Below are 16,980 nucleotides of genomic sequence, written 5' to 3'. Positions count from 1 at the left end.
AAACCAGCGCAGGTCAAGGACCCTGGCCCCGGGACACTGCCCGCCGGAATCCAGTGTCGGGGCTGGGTGTGGAGGAGGGGCCAGGCTGCTCACGCACCGGGTCGGAAGAACTCTCCGTAGGCGCGGCAGAGGCAGGAGGGCGTGGTGGGGCCAGGCGATCCGGGGGAGACGGTGGGCACCGAGAAGGGGGTCAGGCTGCTGGCAGTCTCCGGAGAAGAGGAGGGCACAGTGCCTGGGGAGGCAGGACGGGTCCGCAGGGAGGGGGTCGAGAGCAAACTAGTGGGCGATACACTGGGCAAGCCTGGTTTGAGGGTCGTGGACAGGGACCCTGGGAAGGTGGAGGGAATGAGAACAGCAAATGTCCGGGTGGTCCCAGTTGACAGGAGACGGGTCACACTGCTGGGGGTGGTGACGCTCCGTGTGGTACCAGGGGAGGGGGGACCTGTCACAGTGGTGTGGGTGGAGACCGACTCGGTGGACCCTGGAGAGGAGGGACCTGTCACAGTGGTGGGGGTGGTGACACTCTGGGGGGTCGCAGTGGAGGGGGCACCCATCACAGTGGTGGGAGTCGTGACCCTCTGGGTGGTCGCCGTGGAGGGGGCACCTGTCGCAGTGGTGGGGGTGGTGACACTCTGGGGGGTCGCAGTGGAGGGGGCACCCATCACAGTGGTGGGAGTCGTGACCCTCTGGGTGGTCGCCGTGGAGGGGGCACCTGTCGCAGTGGTGGGAGTCGTGACCCTCTGGGTGGTCGCAGTGGAGGGGGCACCTGTCACAGTGGTGGGAGTCGTGACACTCTGGGTGGTCGCCGTGGAGGGGGCACCCGTCGCAGTGGTGGGAGTCGTGACCCTCTGGGTGGTCGCAGTGGAGGGGGCACCTGTCACAGTGGTGGGAGTCGTGACCCTCTGGGTGGTCGCCGTGGAGGGGGCACCTCTCGCAGTGATGGGAGTCGTGACCCTCTGGGTGGTCGCAGTGGAGGGGGCACCTGTCGCAGTGGTGGGAGTCGTGACCCTCTGGGTGGTCGCAGTGGAGGGGGCACCTGTCACAGTGGTGGGAGTCGTGACCCTCTGGGTGGTCGCCGTGGAGGGGGCACCTGTCACAGTGGTGGGAGTCGTGACCCTCTGGGTGGTCGCCGTGGAGGGGGCACCTGTCGCAGTGGTGGGAGTCGTGACCCTCTGGGTGGTCGCCGTGGAGGGGGCACCTGTCACGCCGGTGGTCGTGGAGACTGATTCGGTGGTCCCTGGGGAGGGGGCACCTGTCACAGTGGTGGGAGACGTGACCCTCTGGGTGGTCGCCGTGGAGGGGGCACCTGTCACACCGGTGGGGGGGGGGGGGGGGGGGGGGGGGGGGGGGGGGGGGGGGGGGGGGGGGGGGGGAGACCGAGCGGTGGTCCCTGGGGAGGGGGCACCTGTCACAGTGGTGGGAGCGTGACCCTCTGGGTGGTCGCCGTGGAGGGGGCACCTGTCACACCGGTGGGGGTGGAGACCGACGCGGTGGTCCCTGGGGAGGGGGCACCTGTCACAGTGGTGGGGGTGGTGACCCCGTGGGTGGTCCCTGGGGAGGAGGAGCCTGTCACAGGGGAAGGGGTAGACACCCTCTGGGTGGTGCCAGCGGAGGGGGGGCCCGTCACTGCGGTGGGGGATAACACCCCAGGGGTTGTGTGTGTTTGGGAGGTCACCAGAGGGGCCGACGGGGGGACACTGGTCGAAGCGGGCTTGGTGCTCGTGGCCAGGGCCTCAGAGGCGGTGGGTCTGGTGGGGCTCGTGGCGGAGGTGGAGGTCCCCGGCCGCGTCGTCGTGGAGCCGGTGAGGGTGGCGGGGCTGTGGGCAGACAGCGTGGGGGAGGAGGGGCCGGGGCTGGCCGTGCTGGGACAGTGCCGCACGTCGTCGCAGCAGAGCAATCGAATATTGTAGTTGAAGCACATTGGGAAGTCCCCAGTTTGGTCCTCGTTCCTGCAGATGAGGCCGTCCTGCAGGCTGCAGCTGAGCACCTGCCCGACCTGGTCGATGCTCACTTCGGGGTAGCTCTCTGCCCGGCACTCGATCTCCCGGGGCTCGGGGCATATGCTGCCACCGGCCGCCCTGATGTTGTCATAGGTTTCCACGTCTCCGTCCCCGACCCCCGAGGTGGGGAAGTCCACGTCGAACCACTCCGTCCACTGGCACTTGGGCTGACAGCGCGTCGGGCCCTGGCTGGTCCCGTGAGTCGGGAGGACTGCCGTGGCCGTGCCTGGGCTGGCAGGCGCTGTGGAGGCTGCAGAGGACGGGAGCCCCACCGTGGCAGACGTCGGGGCCGAGCCCGTGGGGCTGGGGCTGGAGGCCGTCACTCGCGCCGTCGTGCTCGTGGAAAGGGCGGGCGCCGGCGTGGCGGAGCCGGCCGGGGAGCCGGTGGCCGCTGTGCTCCCGGACTGTGTTGCGGCTGTTGCGACGGGTGTCCCGGCCGTGGTGGCCGCGCTGGGGGCCGAAGAGGCAGTGGTCGAGGTGGTGGTGCCGGGGCTGGGGGCGGAGGTGGTGGTCGAGGCGGTGAGCGGGGAGGTGGGCTTCCCACAGTGGCCGTAGCTGCAGCACAGCACGCGGATTCTGTAGTTGAAGCACATCTCGAACCGGCCGTCCTGCTCCTCGTTCCTGCAGATGAGGCCGAAGCTGGCGTCGCAGTGCACTCGCTGACCCAGCTCCTCCAGCGTCCGGTTGGGGAAGTTTTTAGCCTGGCACTCGATGTCCTGGGGCCGCTGGCAGATGGCCCCGCCGGCCGCCTGGATATTGGCATAGGTCTCGAAGTCCCCCCCGGAGGCGCCCGGCAGCGGGTAGCTCTGGTCCAGCCAGTCCGTCCAGGCACAGCGAGGCTGGCAGGCCGTGGGCCCGGGCGTGTGGGTGGAGACCGTCTCGGTGGTCCATGGGGAGGGGGCACCTGTCACAGTGGTGGGGGTGGTGACACTCTGGCTGGTCGCAGTGGAGGGGGCACCTGTCGCAGTGGTGGGAGTCGTGACCCTCTGGGTGGTCGCCGTGGAGGGGGCACCTGTCACAGTGGTGGGAGTCGTGACCCTCTGGGTGGTCTCAGTGGAGGGGGCACCTGTCGCAGTAGTGGGAGTCGTGACCCTCTGGGTGGTCGCCGTGGAGGGGACACCTGTCACAGTGCTGGGAGTCGTGACACTCTGGGGGATCGCCGTTGAGGGGACACCTGTCACAGTGGTGGGCGTGGAGATCGACTCGGTAGTCCCTGGGGAGGGGGCACCTGTCACAGTGCTGGGAGTCGTGACACTCTGGGTGGTCGCCGTGGAGGGGGCACCTGTCACAGTGGTGGGAGTCGTGACACTTTGGGGGGTCGCCGTGGAGGGGGCACCTGTCACAGTGCTGGGGGTGGTGACAATCTGGCTGGTCGCGGTGGAGGGGACACCTGTCGCAGTGCTGGGAGTCGTGACCCTCTGGGTTGTCGCAGTGGAGGGGGCACCTGTCGCAGTGCTGGGGGTGGTGACACTCTGTCTGGTCGCGGTGGAGGGGGCACCTGTCACAGTGGTGGGAGTCGTGACACTTTGGGGGGTCACCGTGGAGGGGGCACCTGTCGCAGTGGTGGGAGTCGTGACCCTCTGGGTGGTCGCAGTGGACGGGGCAACTGTCACAGTGGTGGGAGTCGTGACCCTCTGGGTGGTCGCCGTGGACGGGGCACCTGTCACGCCGGTGGTCGTGGAGACCGATTCGGTGGTCCCTGGGGAGGGGGCACCTGTCACAGTGGTGGGAGACGTGACCCTCTGGGTGGTCGCCGTGGAGGGGCACCTGTCACACCGGTGGGCGTGGAGACCGACTCGGTGGTCCCTGGGGAGGGGGCACCTGTCATAGTGGTGGGAGTCGTGACCCTCTGGGTGGTCGCCGTGGAGGGGGCACCTGTCACACCGGTGGGCGTGGAGACCGACGCGGTGGTCCCTGGGGAGGGGGCACCTGTCACAGTGGTGGGAGTCGTGACCCTCTGGGTGGTCGCCGTGGAGGGGGCACCTGTCACACCGGTGGGGTGGAGACCGACGCGGTGGTCCCTGGGGAGGGGGCACCTGTCACAGTGGTGGGGGTGGTGACCCCGTGGGTGGTCCCTGGGGAGGAGGAGCCTGTCACAGGGGAAGGGGTAGACACCCTCTGGGTGGTGCCAGCGGAGGGGGGCCCGTCACTGCGGTGGGGGATAACACCCCAGGGGTTGTGTGTGTTTGGGAGGTCACCAGAGGGGCCGACGGGGGGACACTGGTCGAAGCGGGCTTGGTGCTCGTGGCCAGGGCCTCAGAGGCGGTGGGTCTGGTGGGGCTCGTGGCGGAGGTGGAGGTCCCCGGCCACGTCGTCGTGGAGCCGGTGAGGGTGGCGGGGCTGTGGGCAGACAGCGTGGGGGAGGAGGGGCCGGGGCTGGCCGTGCTGGGACAGTGCCGCACGTCGTCGCAGCAGAGCACGCGGATCCTGTAGTTGAAGCACATCTTGAAGAGGCCCTCCTGGTCCTCGTTCCTGCAGATGAGGCCGTCCTGCAGGCTGCAGCTGAGCACCTGCCCGACCTGGTCGATGCTCACTTCGGGGTAGCTCTCTGCCCGGCACTCGATCTCCCGGGGCTCGGGGCATATGCTGCCACCGGCCGCCCTGATGTTGTCATAGGTTTCCACGTCTCCGTCCCCGACCCCCGAGGTGGGGAAGTCCACGTCGAACCACTCCGTCCACTGGCACTTGGGCTGACAGCGCGTCGGGCCCTGGCTGGTCCCGTGAGTCGGGAGGACTGCCGTGGCCGTGCCTGGGCTGGCAGGCGCTGTGGAGGCTGCAGAGGACGGGAGCCCCACCGTGGCAGACGTCGGGGCCGAGCCCGTGGGGCTGGGGCTGGAGGCCGTCACTCGCGCCGTCGTGCTCGTGGAAAGGGCGGGCGCCGGCGTGGCGGAGCCGGCCGGGGAGCCGGTGGCCGCTGTGCTCCCGGACTGTGTTGCGGCTGTTGCGACGGGTGTCCCGGCCGTGGTGGCCGCGCTGGGGGCCGAAGAGGCAGTGGTCGAGGTGGTGGTGCCGGGGCTGGGGGCGGAGGTGGTGGTCGAGGCGGTGAGCGGGGAGGTGGGCTTCCCACAGTGGCCGTAGCTGCAGCACAGCACGCGGATTCTGTAGTTGAAGCACATCTCGAACCGGCCGTCCTGCTCCTCGTTCCTGCAGATGAGGCCGAAGCTGGCGTCGCAGTGCACTCGCTGACCCAGCTCCTCCAGCGTCCGGTTGGGGAAGTTTTTAGCCTGGCACTCGATGTCCTGGGGCCGCTGGCAGATGGCCCCGCCGGCCGCCTGGATATTGGCATAGGTCTCGAAGTCCCCCCCGGAGGCGCCCGGCAGCGGGTAGCTCTGGTCCAGCCAGTCCGTCCAGGCACAGCGAGGCTGGCAGGCCGTGGGCCCGGGCGTGTGGGTGGAGACCGTCTCGGTGGTCCATGGGGAGGGGGCACCTGTCACAGTGGTGGGGGTGGTGACACTCTGGCTGGTCGCAGTGGAGGGGCACCTGTCGCAGTGGTGGGAGTCGTGACGCTCTGGGTGGTCGCAGTGGAGGGGCACCTGTCACAGTGGTGGGAGTCGTGACCCTCTGGGTGGTCTCAGTGGAGGGGGCACCTGTCGCAGTAGTGGGAGTCGTGACCCTCTGGGTGGTCGCCGTGGAGGGGACACCTGTCACAGTGCTGGGAGTCGTGACACTCTGGGGATCGCCGTTGAGGGACACCTGTCACAGTGGTGGGCGTGGAGATCGACTCGGTAGTCCCTGGGGAGGGGGCACCTGTCACAGTGCTGGGAGTCGTGACACTCTGAGTGGTCGCCGTGGAGGGGGCACCTGTCACAGTGGTGGGAGTCGTGACACTTTGGGGGTCGCCGTGGAGGGGGCACCTGTCACAGTGCTGGGGGTGGTGACAATCTGGCTGGTCGCGGTGGAGGGGACACCTGTCGCAGTGCTGGGAGTCGTGACCCTCTGGGTTGTCGCAGTGGAGGGGGCACCTGTCGCAGTGCTGGGGGTGGTGACACTCTGTCTGGTCGCGGTGGAGGGGGCACCTGTCACAGTGGTGGGAGTCGTGACACTTTGGGGGGTCACCGTGGAGGGGGCACCTGTCGCAGTGGTGGGAGTCGTGACCCTCTGGGTGGTCGCAGTGGACGGGGCAACTGTCACAGTGGTGGGAGTCGTGACCCTCTGGGTGGTCGCCGTGGACGGGGCACCTGTCACGCCGGTGGGCGTGGAGACCGATTCGGTGGTCCCTGGGGAGGGGGCACCTGTCACAGTGGTGGGAGACGTGACCCTCTGGGTGGTCGCCGTGGAGGGGGCACCTGTCACACCGGTGGGCGTGGAGACCGACTCGGTGGTCCCTGGGGAGGGGGCACCTGTCGCAGTGGTGGGAGTCGTGACCCTCTGGGTGGTCGCCGTGGAGGGGGCACCTGTCACACCGGTGGTCGTGGAGACTGTTTCGGTGGTCCCTGGGGAGGGGGCACCTGTCACAGTGGTGGGAGACGTGACCCTCTGGGTGGTCGCCGTGGACGGGGCACCTGTCACACCGGTGGTCGTGGAGACTGATTCGGTGGTCCCTGGGGAGGGGGCACCTGTCACAGCGGTGGGGGTGGTGACCCCTTGGGTGGTCCCTGGGGAGGAGGAGCCTGTCACAGGGGAAGGGGTAGACACCCTCTGGGTGGTGCCAGCGGAGGGGGGGCCCGTCACTGCGGTGGGGGATAACACCCCAGGGGTTGTGTGTGTTTGGGAGGTCACCAGAGGGGCCGACGGGGGGACACTGGTCGAAGCGGGCTTGGTGCTCGTGGCCAGGGCCTCAGAGGCGGTGGGTCTGGTGGGGCTCGTGGCGGAGGTGGAGGTCCCCGGCCGCGTCGTCGTGGAGCCGGTGAGGGTGGCGGGGCTGTGGGCAGACAGCGTGGGGGAGGAGGGGCCGGGGCTGGCCGTGCTGGGACAGTGCCGCACGTCGTCGCAGCAGAGCACGCGGATCCTGTAGTTGAAGCACATCTTGAAGAGGCCCTCCTGGTCCTCGTTCCTGCAGATGAGGCCGTCCTGCAGGCTGCAGCTGAGCACCTGCCCGACCTGGTCGATGCTCACGTCGGGGTAGCCGTCTGCCCGGCACTCGATCTCCCGGGGCTCGGGGCATATGCTGCCACCGGCCGCCCTGATGTTGTCATAGGTTTCCACGTCTCCGTCCCCGACCCCCGAGGTGGGGAAGTCCACGTCGAACCACTCCGTCCACTGGCACTTGGGCTGACAGCGCGTCGGGCCCTGGCTGGTCCCGTGAGTCGGGAGGACTGCCGTGGCCGTGCCTGGGCTGGCAGGCGCTGTGGAGGCTGCAGAGGACGGGAGCCCCACCGTGGCAGACGTCGGGGCCGAGCCCGTGGGGCTGGGGCTGGAGGCCGTCACTCGCGCCGTCGTGCTCGTGGAAAGGGCGGGCGCCGGCGTGGCGGAGCCGGCCGGGGAGCCGGTGGCCGCTGTGCTCCCGGACTGTGTTGCGGCTGTTGCGACGGGTGTCCCGGCCGTGGTGGCCGCGCTGGGGGCCGAAGAGGCAGTGGTCGAGGTGGTGGTGCCGGGGCTGGGGGCGGAGGTGGTGGTCGAGGCGGTGAGCGGGGAGGTGGGCTTCCCACAGTGGCCGTAGCTGCAGCACAGCACGCGGATTCTGTAGTTGAAGCACATCTCGAACCGGCCGTCCTGCTCCTCGTTCCTGCAGATGAGGCCGAAGCTGGCGTCGCAGTGCACTCGCTGACCCAGCTCCTCCAGCGTCCGGTTGGGGAAGTTTTTAGCCTGGCACTCGATGTCCTGGGGCCGCTGGCAGATGGCCCCGCCGGCCGCCTGGATATTGGCATAGGTCTCGAAGTCCCCCCCGGAGGCGCCCGGCAGCGGGTAGCTCTGGTCCAGCCAGTCCGTCCAGGCACAGCGAGGCTGGCAGGCCGTGGGCCCGGGCGTGTGGGTGGAGACCGTCTCGGTGGTCCATGGGGAGGGGGCACCTGTCACAGTGGTGGGGGTGGTGACACTCTGGCTGGTCGCAGTGGAGGGGGCACCTGTCGCAGTGGTGGGAGTCGTGACCCTCTGGGTGGTCGCAGTGGAGGGGGCACCTCTCGCAGTAGTGGGAGTCGTGACCCTCTGGGTCGTCGCAGTGGAGGAGGCACCTGTCGCAGTGGTGGGAGTCGTGACACTTTGCGGGGTCGCCGTGGAGGGGGCACCTGTCACAGTGCTGGTGGTGGTGACACTCTGCCTGGTCGCAGTGGAGGGGGCACCTGTCACAGTGGTGGGACTCGTGACACTCTGGGAGGTCGCCGTGGAGGGGACACCTGTCGCAGTGGTGGGAGTCGTGACCCTCTGGGTGCTCGCAGTGGAGGGGACACCTCTCGCAGTGGTGGGAGTCGTGACACTTTGCGGGGTCGCCGTGGAGGGGGCACCTGTCACAGTGCTGGTGGTGGTGACACTCTGGCTGGTCGCGGTGGAGGGGACACCTGTCGCAGTGGTGGGAGTCGTGACACTCTGGGTGGTCGCCGTGGAGGGGGCACCTGTCACAGTGGTGGGAGTCGTGATCCTCTGGGTGCTCGCCGTGGAGGGGGCACCTGTCACGCCGGTGGTCGTGGAGACCGATTCGGTGGTCCCTGGGGAGGGGGCACCTGTCACAGTGGTGGGAGACGTGACCCTCTGGGTGGTCGCCGTGGAGGGGGCACCTGTCACACCGGTGGGCGTGGAGACCGACGCGGTGGTCCCTGGGGAGGGGGCACCTGTCACAGTGGTGGGAGTCGTGACCCTCTGGGTGGTCGCCGTGGAGGGGGCACCTGTCACACCGGTGGGGGTGGAGACCGACGCGGTGGTCCCTGGGGAGGGGGCACCTGTCACAGCGGTGGGGGTGGTGACCCCGTGGGTGGTCCCTGGGGAGGAGGAGCCTGTCACAGGGGAAGGGGTAGACACCCTCTGGGTGGTGCCAGCGGAGGGGGGGCCCGTCACTGCGGTGGGGGATAACACCCCAGGGGTTGTGTGTGTTTGGGAGGTCACCAGAGGGGCCGCCGGGGGGACACTGGTCGAAGCGGGCTTGGTGCTCGTGGCCAGGGCCTCAGAGGCGGTGGGTCTGGTGGGGCTCGTGGCGGAGGTGGAGGTCCCCGGCCGCGTCGTCGTGGAGCCGGTGAGGGTGGCGGGGCTGTGGGCAGACAGCGTGGGGGAGGAGGGGCCGGGGCTGGCCGTGCTGGGACAGTGCCGCACGTCGTCGCAGCAGAGCACGCGGATCCTGTAGTTGAAGCACATCTTGAAGAGGCCCTCCTGGTCCTCGTTCCTGCAGATGAGGCCGTCCTGCAGGCTGCAGCTGAGCACCTGCCCGACCTGGTCGATGCTCACTCGGGGTAGCCTCTGCCCGGCACTCGATCTCCCGGGGCTCGGGGCATATGCTGCCACCGGCCGCCCTGATGTTGTCATAGGTTTCCACGTCTCCGTCCCCGACCCCCGAGGTGGGGAAGTCCACGTCGAACCACTCCGTCCACTGGCACTTGGGCTGACAGCGCGTCGGGCCCTGGCTGGTCCCGTGAGTCGGGAGGACTGCCGTGGCCGTGCCTGGGCTGGCAGGCGCTGTGGAGGCTGCAGAGGACGGGAGCCCCACCGTGGCAGACGTCGGGGCCGAGCCCGTGGGGCTGGGGCTGGAGGCCGTCACTCGCGCCGTCGTGCTCGTGGAAAGGGCGGGCGCCGGCGTGGCGGAGCCGGCCGGGGAGCCGGTGGCCGCTGTGCTCCCGGACTGTGTTGCGGCTGTTGCGACGGGTGTCCCGGCCGTGGTGGCCGCGCTGGGGGCCGAAGAGGCAGTGGTCGAGGTGGTGGTGCCGGGGCTGGGGGCGGAGGTGGTGGTCGAGGCGGTGAGCGGGGAGGTGGGCTTCCCACAGTGGCCGTAGCTGCAGCACAGCACGCGGATTCTGTAGTTGAAGCACATCTCGAACCGGCCGTCCTGCTCCTCGTTCCTGCAGATGAGGCCGAAGCTGGCGTCGCAGTGCACTCGCTGACCCAGCTCCTCCAGCGTCCGGTTGGGGAAGTTTTTAGCCTGGCACTCGATGTCCTGGGGCCGCTGGCAGATGGCCCCGCCGGCCGCCTGGATATTGGCATAGGTCTCGAAGTCCCCCCCGGAGGCGCCCGGCAGCGGGTAGCTCTGGTCCAGCCAGTCCGTCCAGGCACAGCGAGGCTGGCAGGCCGTGGGCCCGGGCGTGTGGGTGGAGACCGTCTCGGTGGTCCATGGGGAGGGGGCACCTGTCACAGTGGTGGGGGTGGTGACACTCTGGCTGGTCGCAGTGGAGGGGGCACCGGTCGCAGTGGTGGGAGTCGTGACCCTCTGGGTGGTCGCAGTGGAGGGGGCACCTGTCGCAGTGGTGGGACTCGTGACACTTTGGGGGTCGCCGTGGAGGGGGCACCTGTCACAGTGCTGGGGGTGGTGACACTCTGGCTGGTCGCGGTGGAGGGGGCACCTGTCGCAGTGGTGGGAGTCGTGACCCTCTGGGTGGTCGCCGTGGACGGGGCACCTGTCACACCGGTGGTCGTGGAGACTGATTCGGTGGTCCCTGGGGAGGGGGCACCTGTCACAGCGGTGGGGGTGGTGACCCCTTGGGTGGTCCCTGGGGAGGAGGAGCCTGTCACAGGGGAAGGGGTAGACACCCTCTGGGTGGTGCCAGCGGAGGGGGGGCCCGTCACTGCGGTGGGGGATAACACCCCAGGGGTTGTGTGTGTTTGGGAGGTCACCAGAGGGGCCGACGGGGGGACACTGGTCGAAGCGGGCTTGGTGCTCGTGGCCAGGGCCTCAGAGGCGGTGGGTCTGGTGGGGCTCGTGGCGGAGGTGGAGGTCCCCGGCCGCGTCGTCGTGGAGCCGGTGAGGGTGGCGGGGCTGTGGGCAGACAGCGTGGAGGAGGAGAGGCCGGGGCTGGCCGTGCTGGGACAGTGCCGCACGTCGTCGCAGCAGAGCACGCGGATCCTGTAGTTGAAGCACATCTTGAAGAGGCCCTCCTGCTCCTCGTTCCTGCAGATGAGCCCGAAGCTGGCGTTGCAGTGCACTCGCTGCCCCACTTCCTCCAGCTTCTTGTGAGGCAGGATCTCGGCCTGGCACTCTATGTCCTGAGGCTGTGCACAGAGGACCCCTCCGGCTCGCCTGATCTTGTCGTAGGATTCGATGTCCCCGCTGGCCACGTTCGACTTGGGGTAGTCCTCATCGAACCACTCTGTCCACTCGCATCGGGGTTGACAGGTCAGGGTCCCCAGGGTTGCAGTCGTTGCAGGCTGGGCAGATGGGGTCTGAGAACTTGTGGCCACGGTGGTTGGGAGGGTGTGTACTGGGCTTGGTGTGTTCCAGGCAGGTGTGGACGTTGGTGGCTGGCTGGTGCCACACGGCTCGTAGTTGCAGCACAGGACTCTCAGCTCGTAGTTGTGGCAGAGTGGGGGGTTCTGCTCACTGTTGAGGCAGGTCAGCCCCTGGGCCCGGCCACACTCCACCTTCTGGCCCAGCTCCTGCAGGGGCACGTCGGGGAGCCGCTGGGCCCGGCACTGGACGTCCACTGGGGCCAGGCACACCTGGAAGCCCCTCTGCCTCAGGTTCACGAATGTCTCAAAGTCTCCTCCCCCCATTCCGGGCTCCGGGCGGCCACTGTCGTACCAGTCGGACCAGAGGCAGACCTGGCGTAGGCATGCTGTGGAGGGGTGGGGGACGGAGCCTGCGGGGGAAAGCAGGTGACCCCATCAGCCGCCTTGGCCAGACGCGGGGTGGCTCGTCCCCCTTCCTCCGAGTTAGCCCCAGGCCGACCCCTGGCCCAGGACCTCTGCACCGGCTGCCCCCGAGTTCTTCCCCCACCCCCCACCCCGTACCCAGTCCAGGGTCGGGGCTCCGGAGAAGCAGCCCAGTGGTGCGGCTGCCAGGCTTACCAGTGGTGGAAGGCGGTGCTGCGGTGCTGGTGCTGGTGAAGGTGAAGGGGGTTGTGGACAGGGTTCCGGGACACTCCTCGGCCCCCCGGACGATCGTCCCGTTGTCGCTGCAGACGGCGATCAAGCAGGCGCCCAGCCCGTCCGTGGTGTTGTAGACGACATCCCCGTAGGCGTAAGTCCTGCCCTCGTAGGCGCATGCGCAGGCTGGAGACCGAAAGGTCCTGGGCTCACGCAGAGCCCCAGCCCCAGCCCCAGCCCCCGTACCAACCAGGCCCCCTTACCCTCGGGGCTGTATGTGCACTGGAGGCCCTTGGAGGTGCAGTCGCTGGGAGGAGGAGGAAAGACAGCAGCTGAGGGCGGGCAGGTCCCCAGCCCAGACCCCGCCCGCCCGCCCGCCTGGCCCCGCCCGCCCGCCTGGCCCCGCCCGCCCGCCTGGCCCCGCCCGCCCGCCTGGCCCCGCCCGCCCGCCTGGCCCCGCCCGCCAGCGTCCTCCCAGTCCCCGCCCCGTCCGCCCAGAGAGGCGGGGCTTCGCAGAACTCACCATCTCTGGCAGTTCTCTGTGGTGGGGACCCTCGTGCCAACATCATAGTAGGTTCCGTCCCCATCGTAGCAGCCGCACTGAGTCACGCACTTCATCTGGTCCTCGTTGAAGAGGGGCTTGCTGGGTGGGCACCTGGGGTAGCAGCCTGCAGTGGGTGCAGGACGTGGAAACACTCACCTCTCAGGACAGGCTGTGGGCCCTGCCTCTGCCACCCGTCTCTGCCTCCCTGTGCTGAGGGTGGGCAGGGAGAGGCAGGAGCCCCCTTGCCCCAGTGCCAGCGCTCTGCCCTGGGGGGACGAGGCAAGGCCTCCCTCGAACAGCCTGTCCTCACCTTCCAGGCCTGGCACGTCCATCAGGCAATGCCCACTGGGGTTCCGGCAAGTTCTCAGGCAGGGGGCCCCACAGGGCTGGTAGTGCCACTCACACTCCCCGTGGGGGTTGTAGTAGTCGCAGAACAGGGCTGAGCGAGGAGGAGAGGGGCTGTGGGCACTTGCTGGGCCGCGTCCCCACGCCGGTCCCGGAGCCGAGGGGTCTCAGGGCCCCCACAAATTCCAGTTTCATTTCTCAGCCCTGCGCTTGGAACCCCTGTCCCTGCTGAGCTGTCCCTTTATGGACCGCCTGTCTGGTTTTCCCCTGGGGGGGGCACGCGCACATGCAGGTCACGTGATCCGGGGTGTGCGCTCGGCAGGCCCCAGAGCGGGCGCACCACCTGCTCCCACCACCACGGAGAGCCTGACTCACGGCAGATGTCCGGGGTCCGCCAGGACACGCACACGCCCACTTCGTGGCAGGCCCGGGCGTAGGCGGCCACGGCCGTGCAGAAACACTCGCAGTCGCCCCCTGTGTCGCAGGCGCACGCGTCGCTCACGCAGGCCTCGTAGTACCTGGTGGAGTCAACCTGGGGGTGGCCGGGGCGGGGGGGGCCGTTGCTCAGCGAGAGGAGCCAACCGCAGCCCCTGGGGCGGGCCGCCAGCACCCTGTTTGCACTTCCGCCCCCACGGCCTTCTGAGACCCAGCCACCGGGGCGCCTGTCCTTCGTCCCTGCCCCGGCACCTCTCTGACTTCACCCCTGCCCCTGTCCCTTGCCTCTGCTTGGCACCTCACTTAACTGCAAGCCAGCCTCCCCAGGACTGTGCTGTGACCTGTCCTGAAAAATGCGGTGCTGGCTCCTCAGGGTGAGGGGCACCCCGACTCCACCCTCCCAGGTGACGGGGCCCAGGGCACCCATGTCTCATGTTTGCCACCGTGAGTGGCACCATCTGCGGTAGCTGCTGTGCCGGGGGCAGGGCAGCCAGGGTGGAGGGTGGGGTGAGGGGCCAGCAGGGCTGCGAGCCGAGCGGAACTCGGGGCCTCACACGGGCCGGCCGCCCTCAGCTGCAGACTGTTCCTCGTTCCTCCGAGTCCCAGATCGTGACACAGTTGCGTTTGGTCCTGCTGTCCTCCTTGGGCAGCAGGAAGGCTTTGGGGACGGGTCTGAGGCTGTCACTGTCCTCTGCTCCCATGAGGCCCCCCTGAGAGTTCCGTCTGTGCCAGGGCTGGTGGCTCAGGGGATGTGGGGGAGGACAGGGAGGTGACACTGAAGGCTGGTGTGGCTCAAAGTCCCATTTCCAGGGAGGAGGCTGTGTGGTCGGGAAAAGCCGAGGGCACTGGGGACGCAATCCCCTGCCGGGTGGGAGGTCTGGTGCGCCGCGTGCAGCGGTCCTCTGAGGCCCACTGCTGGCCAGACCCAGGTCCCACTGGGAGGCAAGGAGTCAGCCACCCTCCCACGTCGGGGCCCCAGCCAGAGCCACCCCCCCAGCCCACCTGAGAACGGCAGGCGCTGAAGGTGGCGCTGTTGATGATGCTGCACTGCTTCTGGGCCCAGGACTTGCGGTACGGGTTGGCCGTGCAGGGGTCCTTGGGGGCCCGGGCGTCCGGGCAGGACGGGGAGAATTTCCAGCTGTTGCCGAACTCCAGCACGTCGCCCACCACGGACTGGCTCCGCGTGGTGAAGTCGTTGAGGGCGTTGTCGTCGAAGTTCCCGCACAGCCCGCAGACCCTCCCCTGGACGCAGAGACAGGGGCATGGAGGGCTGTGGCTGCGTGGGTCGGCCCAGGGGAGCAGCACCGAGCCTGGCCTGGGAGGGGTGCTGCAGGCCACCTGGTTCTCCCAGGCATCACCTCGTGAACATTCACGAAGAAGGGGTGCATGGGGGGCCTTGCAGGGGACAGGAAGGCTGGTGGGCAGATGGATAGGCAGGTGGGCAGGTGGGCAAGCGGGCAGGCGGGCAGATGGATGGCAGGTGGGCAGGTGGGCAAGCAGGCAGGCGGGCAGATGGATAGGCAGGTGGGCAGGTGGGCAGGCACATGGCCAGACAGGTAGGTGGGCAGGCACTTGCTCCCCCGTGGAACTCCAGCCCAGCGGACATGGAATAGTTGAGCGCAGAGACTGGAGAGTCAAGAGCGCTTTCCTGCCAGGACGGGCAGGCCCACCGGTCGGCGTGGCCCTCCTCGGGGATGGGACATTGTGCACGGCCTCCCCCAGCCCTCAGCAGTCCGCCAGCTGCCAGATGGCCCTGCAGGGCCGGGTCTAGGAGCTCTCAGACGTGGCCCAAGGGGGTCCCGCCGCCTGCCGGCCCCCACCTTGTAACGCTGATGCAGCTGGATGTGCACGCTGGTCTTCCGGTCCCAGGACACGACCATGCCGCTGCGGGTCTCGACGGCCAGGTAGATGCCCATGTAGCGGATCCTATAGGGCAGGTCTCCGCCCGGCCCCCTCTGCACCACCTTGTAGGTGCCCTCGTGGAGAATCAGCTCGTAGTTCTGCAGGGGGCCAGGGGAGGCGGCAGCTAGAGCACCTCCCTGCCCCTGCCCTCGCCCAGAACGGGGGCTCCGTGGGGCTCAGGGGCCTGTGGCATGTGGCTGCCACTGGGAATGAGTCACAAACTTGAGGTGAGCCGCTGGGAGCCAGCCAAGGCCGTGTGGGAGGTCGGGGGCTGCAGGCAAGCCGAGGGGCGTGTAGAGCCCACACAGGAGGTGCAGGAGGCCACGCCGCCAACCCCCCGCCCTGCCCCCAGAGCTGCTGCCTTCCTCGCGCGCTCCCCCACCTTGGTGAGGGGGAACAGCCCCCAGCCAGCGGCTCTGCCCTCTGCACCTGAACTCCGACCTCCCTCTGCTAGAAGTGGACACCCCCAGGTGTGGGGGGCTGCCCCACGTCCGCCCCAGAGGTGCGTCCACCTCTGCACCCCGGGAATCCACGAACATACCCTATGTGGGCAAAGGGTCTTTGCGGGTGTGATTAAGGGTCTGGAGACGAGGTCAGCCTGGGTTTAAGGAGGGCCAGTGACAGGGTCCCTCTCAGGGAAGAGATGGGGCCGAGCGAGGACGGAGCAGAGACTGGGCGACGCGGCCAGGAGCCCAAGGACGCTTGCCCGGAGCCCCAGGAGCTGGCCGAGGCCGGGAGGACCCTCCCCTGGAGCTTCTGGAGGGAGCCTGGCCTCAGAGCCACGAGGGGACGTTTTTTCTGTTCTATGTCCCCAAGGGCTGCGGCCCTTTTTTCCCACAGCCCCGAGACACCAGGCCACGGCTGGAGGGCCAGCCCCCCGCCCTCCACCCCTTGCTGGGTGTCTGACAGGGTTGGGCCCTCGGCTGCAGAGAGGGGGAGACGGTCCCAGGGCCCTCACCTCCAGGAAGAGCTTGATGGCCTTGGAGCAGGTAACGCCCGTGGTCCCGCAGGGGACATTCTCAGTGACGATGCGGAAGGTCCCGCTGGCAGAGCCGTTGACCCCACAGTGGTCCTGGGATGGGGAGCGGAGGGATGTGGGCCCCTGCCCCAGAGCCGGCAGCCGCCGCGGGAGGGGCAGGGCCACGTACCTGGGCCAGCGTGTACTCGCAGCTCCCCTCGAAGCTGTAGCGCTCTCCATCAAAGGTGATGAAGTGGCCGTCCCCGTAGGCCACACAGGTGCCCAGGCAGGGCTGGTGGCTGCATTCCCACCGGCGGCCCCTGCAGGTGCTGTGGGCCGAGGGGAGGTGAGGCCCTGCTCCGGGGGCCTGGACAGGAGACCACCCCCCACCCCCCGAACCCCCCAGGCCCCGGCCCCTCCTCCACAAAGCCCGGCCCGGGTACTGCCCCTCCCCAGGTTGGGGGGCAGCTAAGTGAAGCGCGGAGCTCAGGCCCTGGGACCCGACACCCCCGCCCCCAAGTCGCACTCCTGTCTCCCGGATCCCAAGCCCTTGGCGCCTGGGGACCATGTCAACCGGCCCTGCTCTCTGCCGGGCACCTCCCGGAGCGCAGACGGCCCGCCCGGAGCTTCCCCAAGTCCTCGGCCCTGCCTGGCCTCCTGCCAAGGGCACCCCCATGCCCCCCTCCGCGGCCCTCCACCCACCAGGTGTTGCAGTCGACCCTGATGGTCTCCCCGGGCTTGTAGGCGGCCTCGTTGTGCAGGCAGGGGCAGTCCTCCTCCGCCACGCAGCCCCCGCTCCCGTCCGACACCAGCCCCGCAGGGCAGACGCAGCCAGACACGCAGTGAGTGCTGAACTGTGGGCAGGCGGGCCGTCAGCCTCGACTCGGGGACCCCGCCTACCTGGGTGCCCCAGGCTCAGG

The 16,980-nt window shown here is 69.0% G+C and overlaps 1 protein-coding gene across 1 annotated transcript in view; it reads right to left on the bottom strand.

Annotated features, from left to right (window-relative positions):
* Nucleotides 1-16,980, bottom strand: part of MUC5B (mucin 5B, oligomeric mucus/gel-forming) — a 34,412-nt gene that overhangs the window by 7,409 nt on the left and 10,023 nt on the right. Inside the window, 17 exon segments of the mRNA XM_021082487.1 lie at nt 98-1,306; nt 1,378-1,390; nt 1,430-3,914; nt 4,116-5,533; nt 5,829-9,318; nt 9,320-10,290; nt 10,293-11,650; nt 11,859-12,062; nt 12,140-12,183; nt 12,400-12,544; nt 12,731-12,859; nt 13,141-13,297; nt 14,203-14,442; nt 15,021-15,200; nt 16,061-16,174; nt 16,251-16,389; nt 16,763-16,914. Of these exon segments, the coding sequence (XP_020938146.1) occupies nt 98-1,306; nt 1,378-1,390; nt 1,430-3,914; nt 4,116-5,533; nt 5,829-9,318; nt 9,320-10,290; nt 10,293-11,650; nt 11,859-12,062; nt 12,140-12,183; nt 12,400-12,544; nt 12,731-12,859; nt 13,141-13,297; nt 14,203-14,442; nt 15,021-15,200; nt 16,061-16,174; nt 16,251-16,389; nt 16,763-16,914 (12,448 nt within the window).

This window comes from Sus scrofa, chromosome 2 (genome assembly GCF_000003025.6).
Source record: "Sus scrofa isolate TJ Tabasco breed Duroc chromosome 2, Sscrofa11.1, whole genome shotgun sequence".
NCBI classification, from domain to species: Eukaryota; Metazoa; Chordata; class Mammalia; order Artiodactyla; family Suidae; genus Sus; species Sus scrofa.
This window is presented reverse-complemented; position numbering and strand designations above follow the sequence as displayed.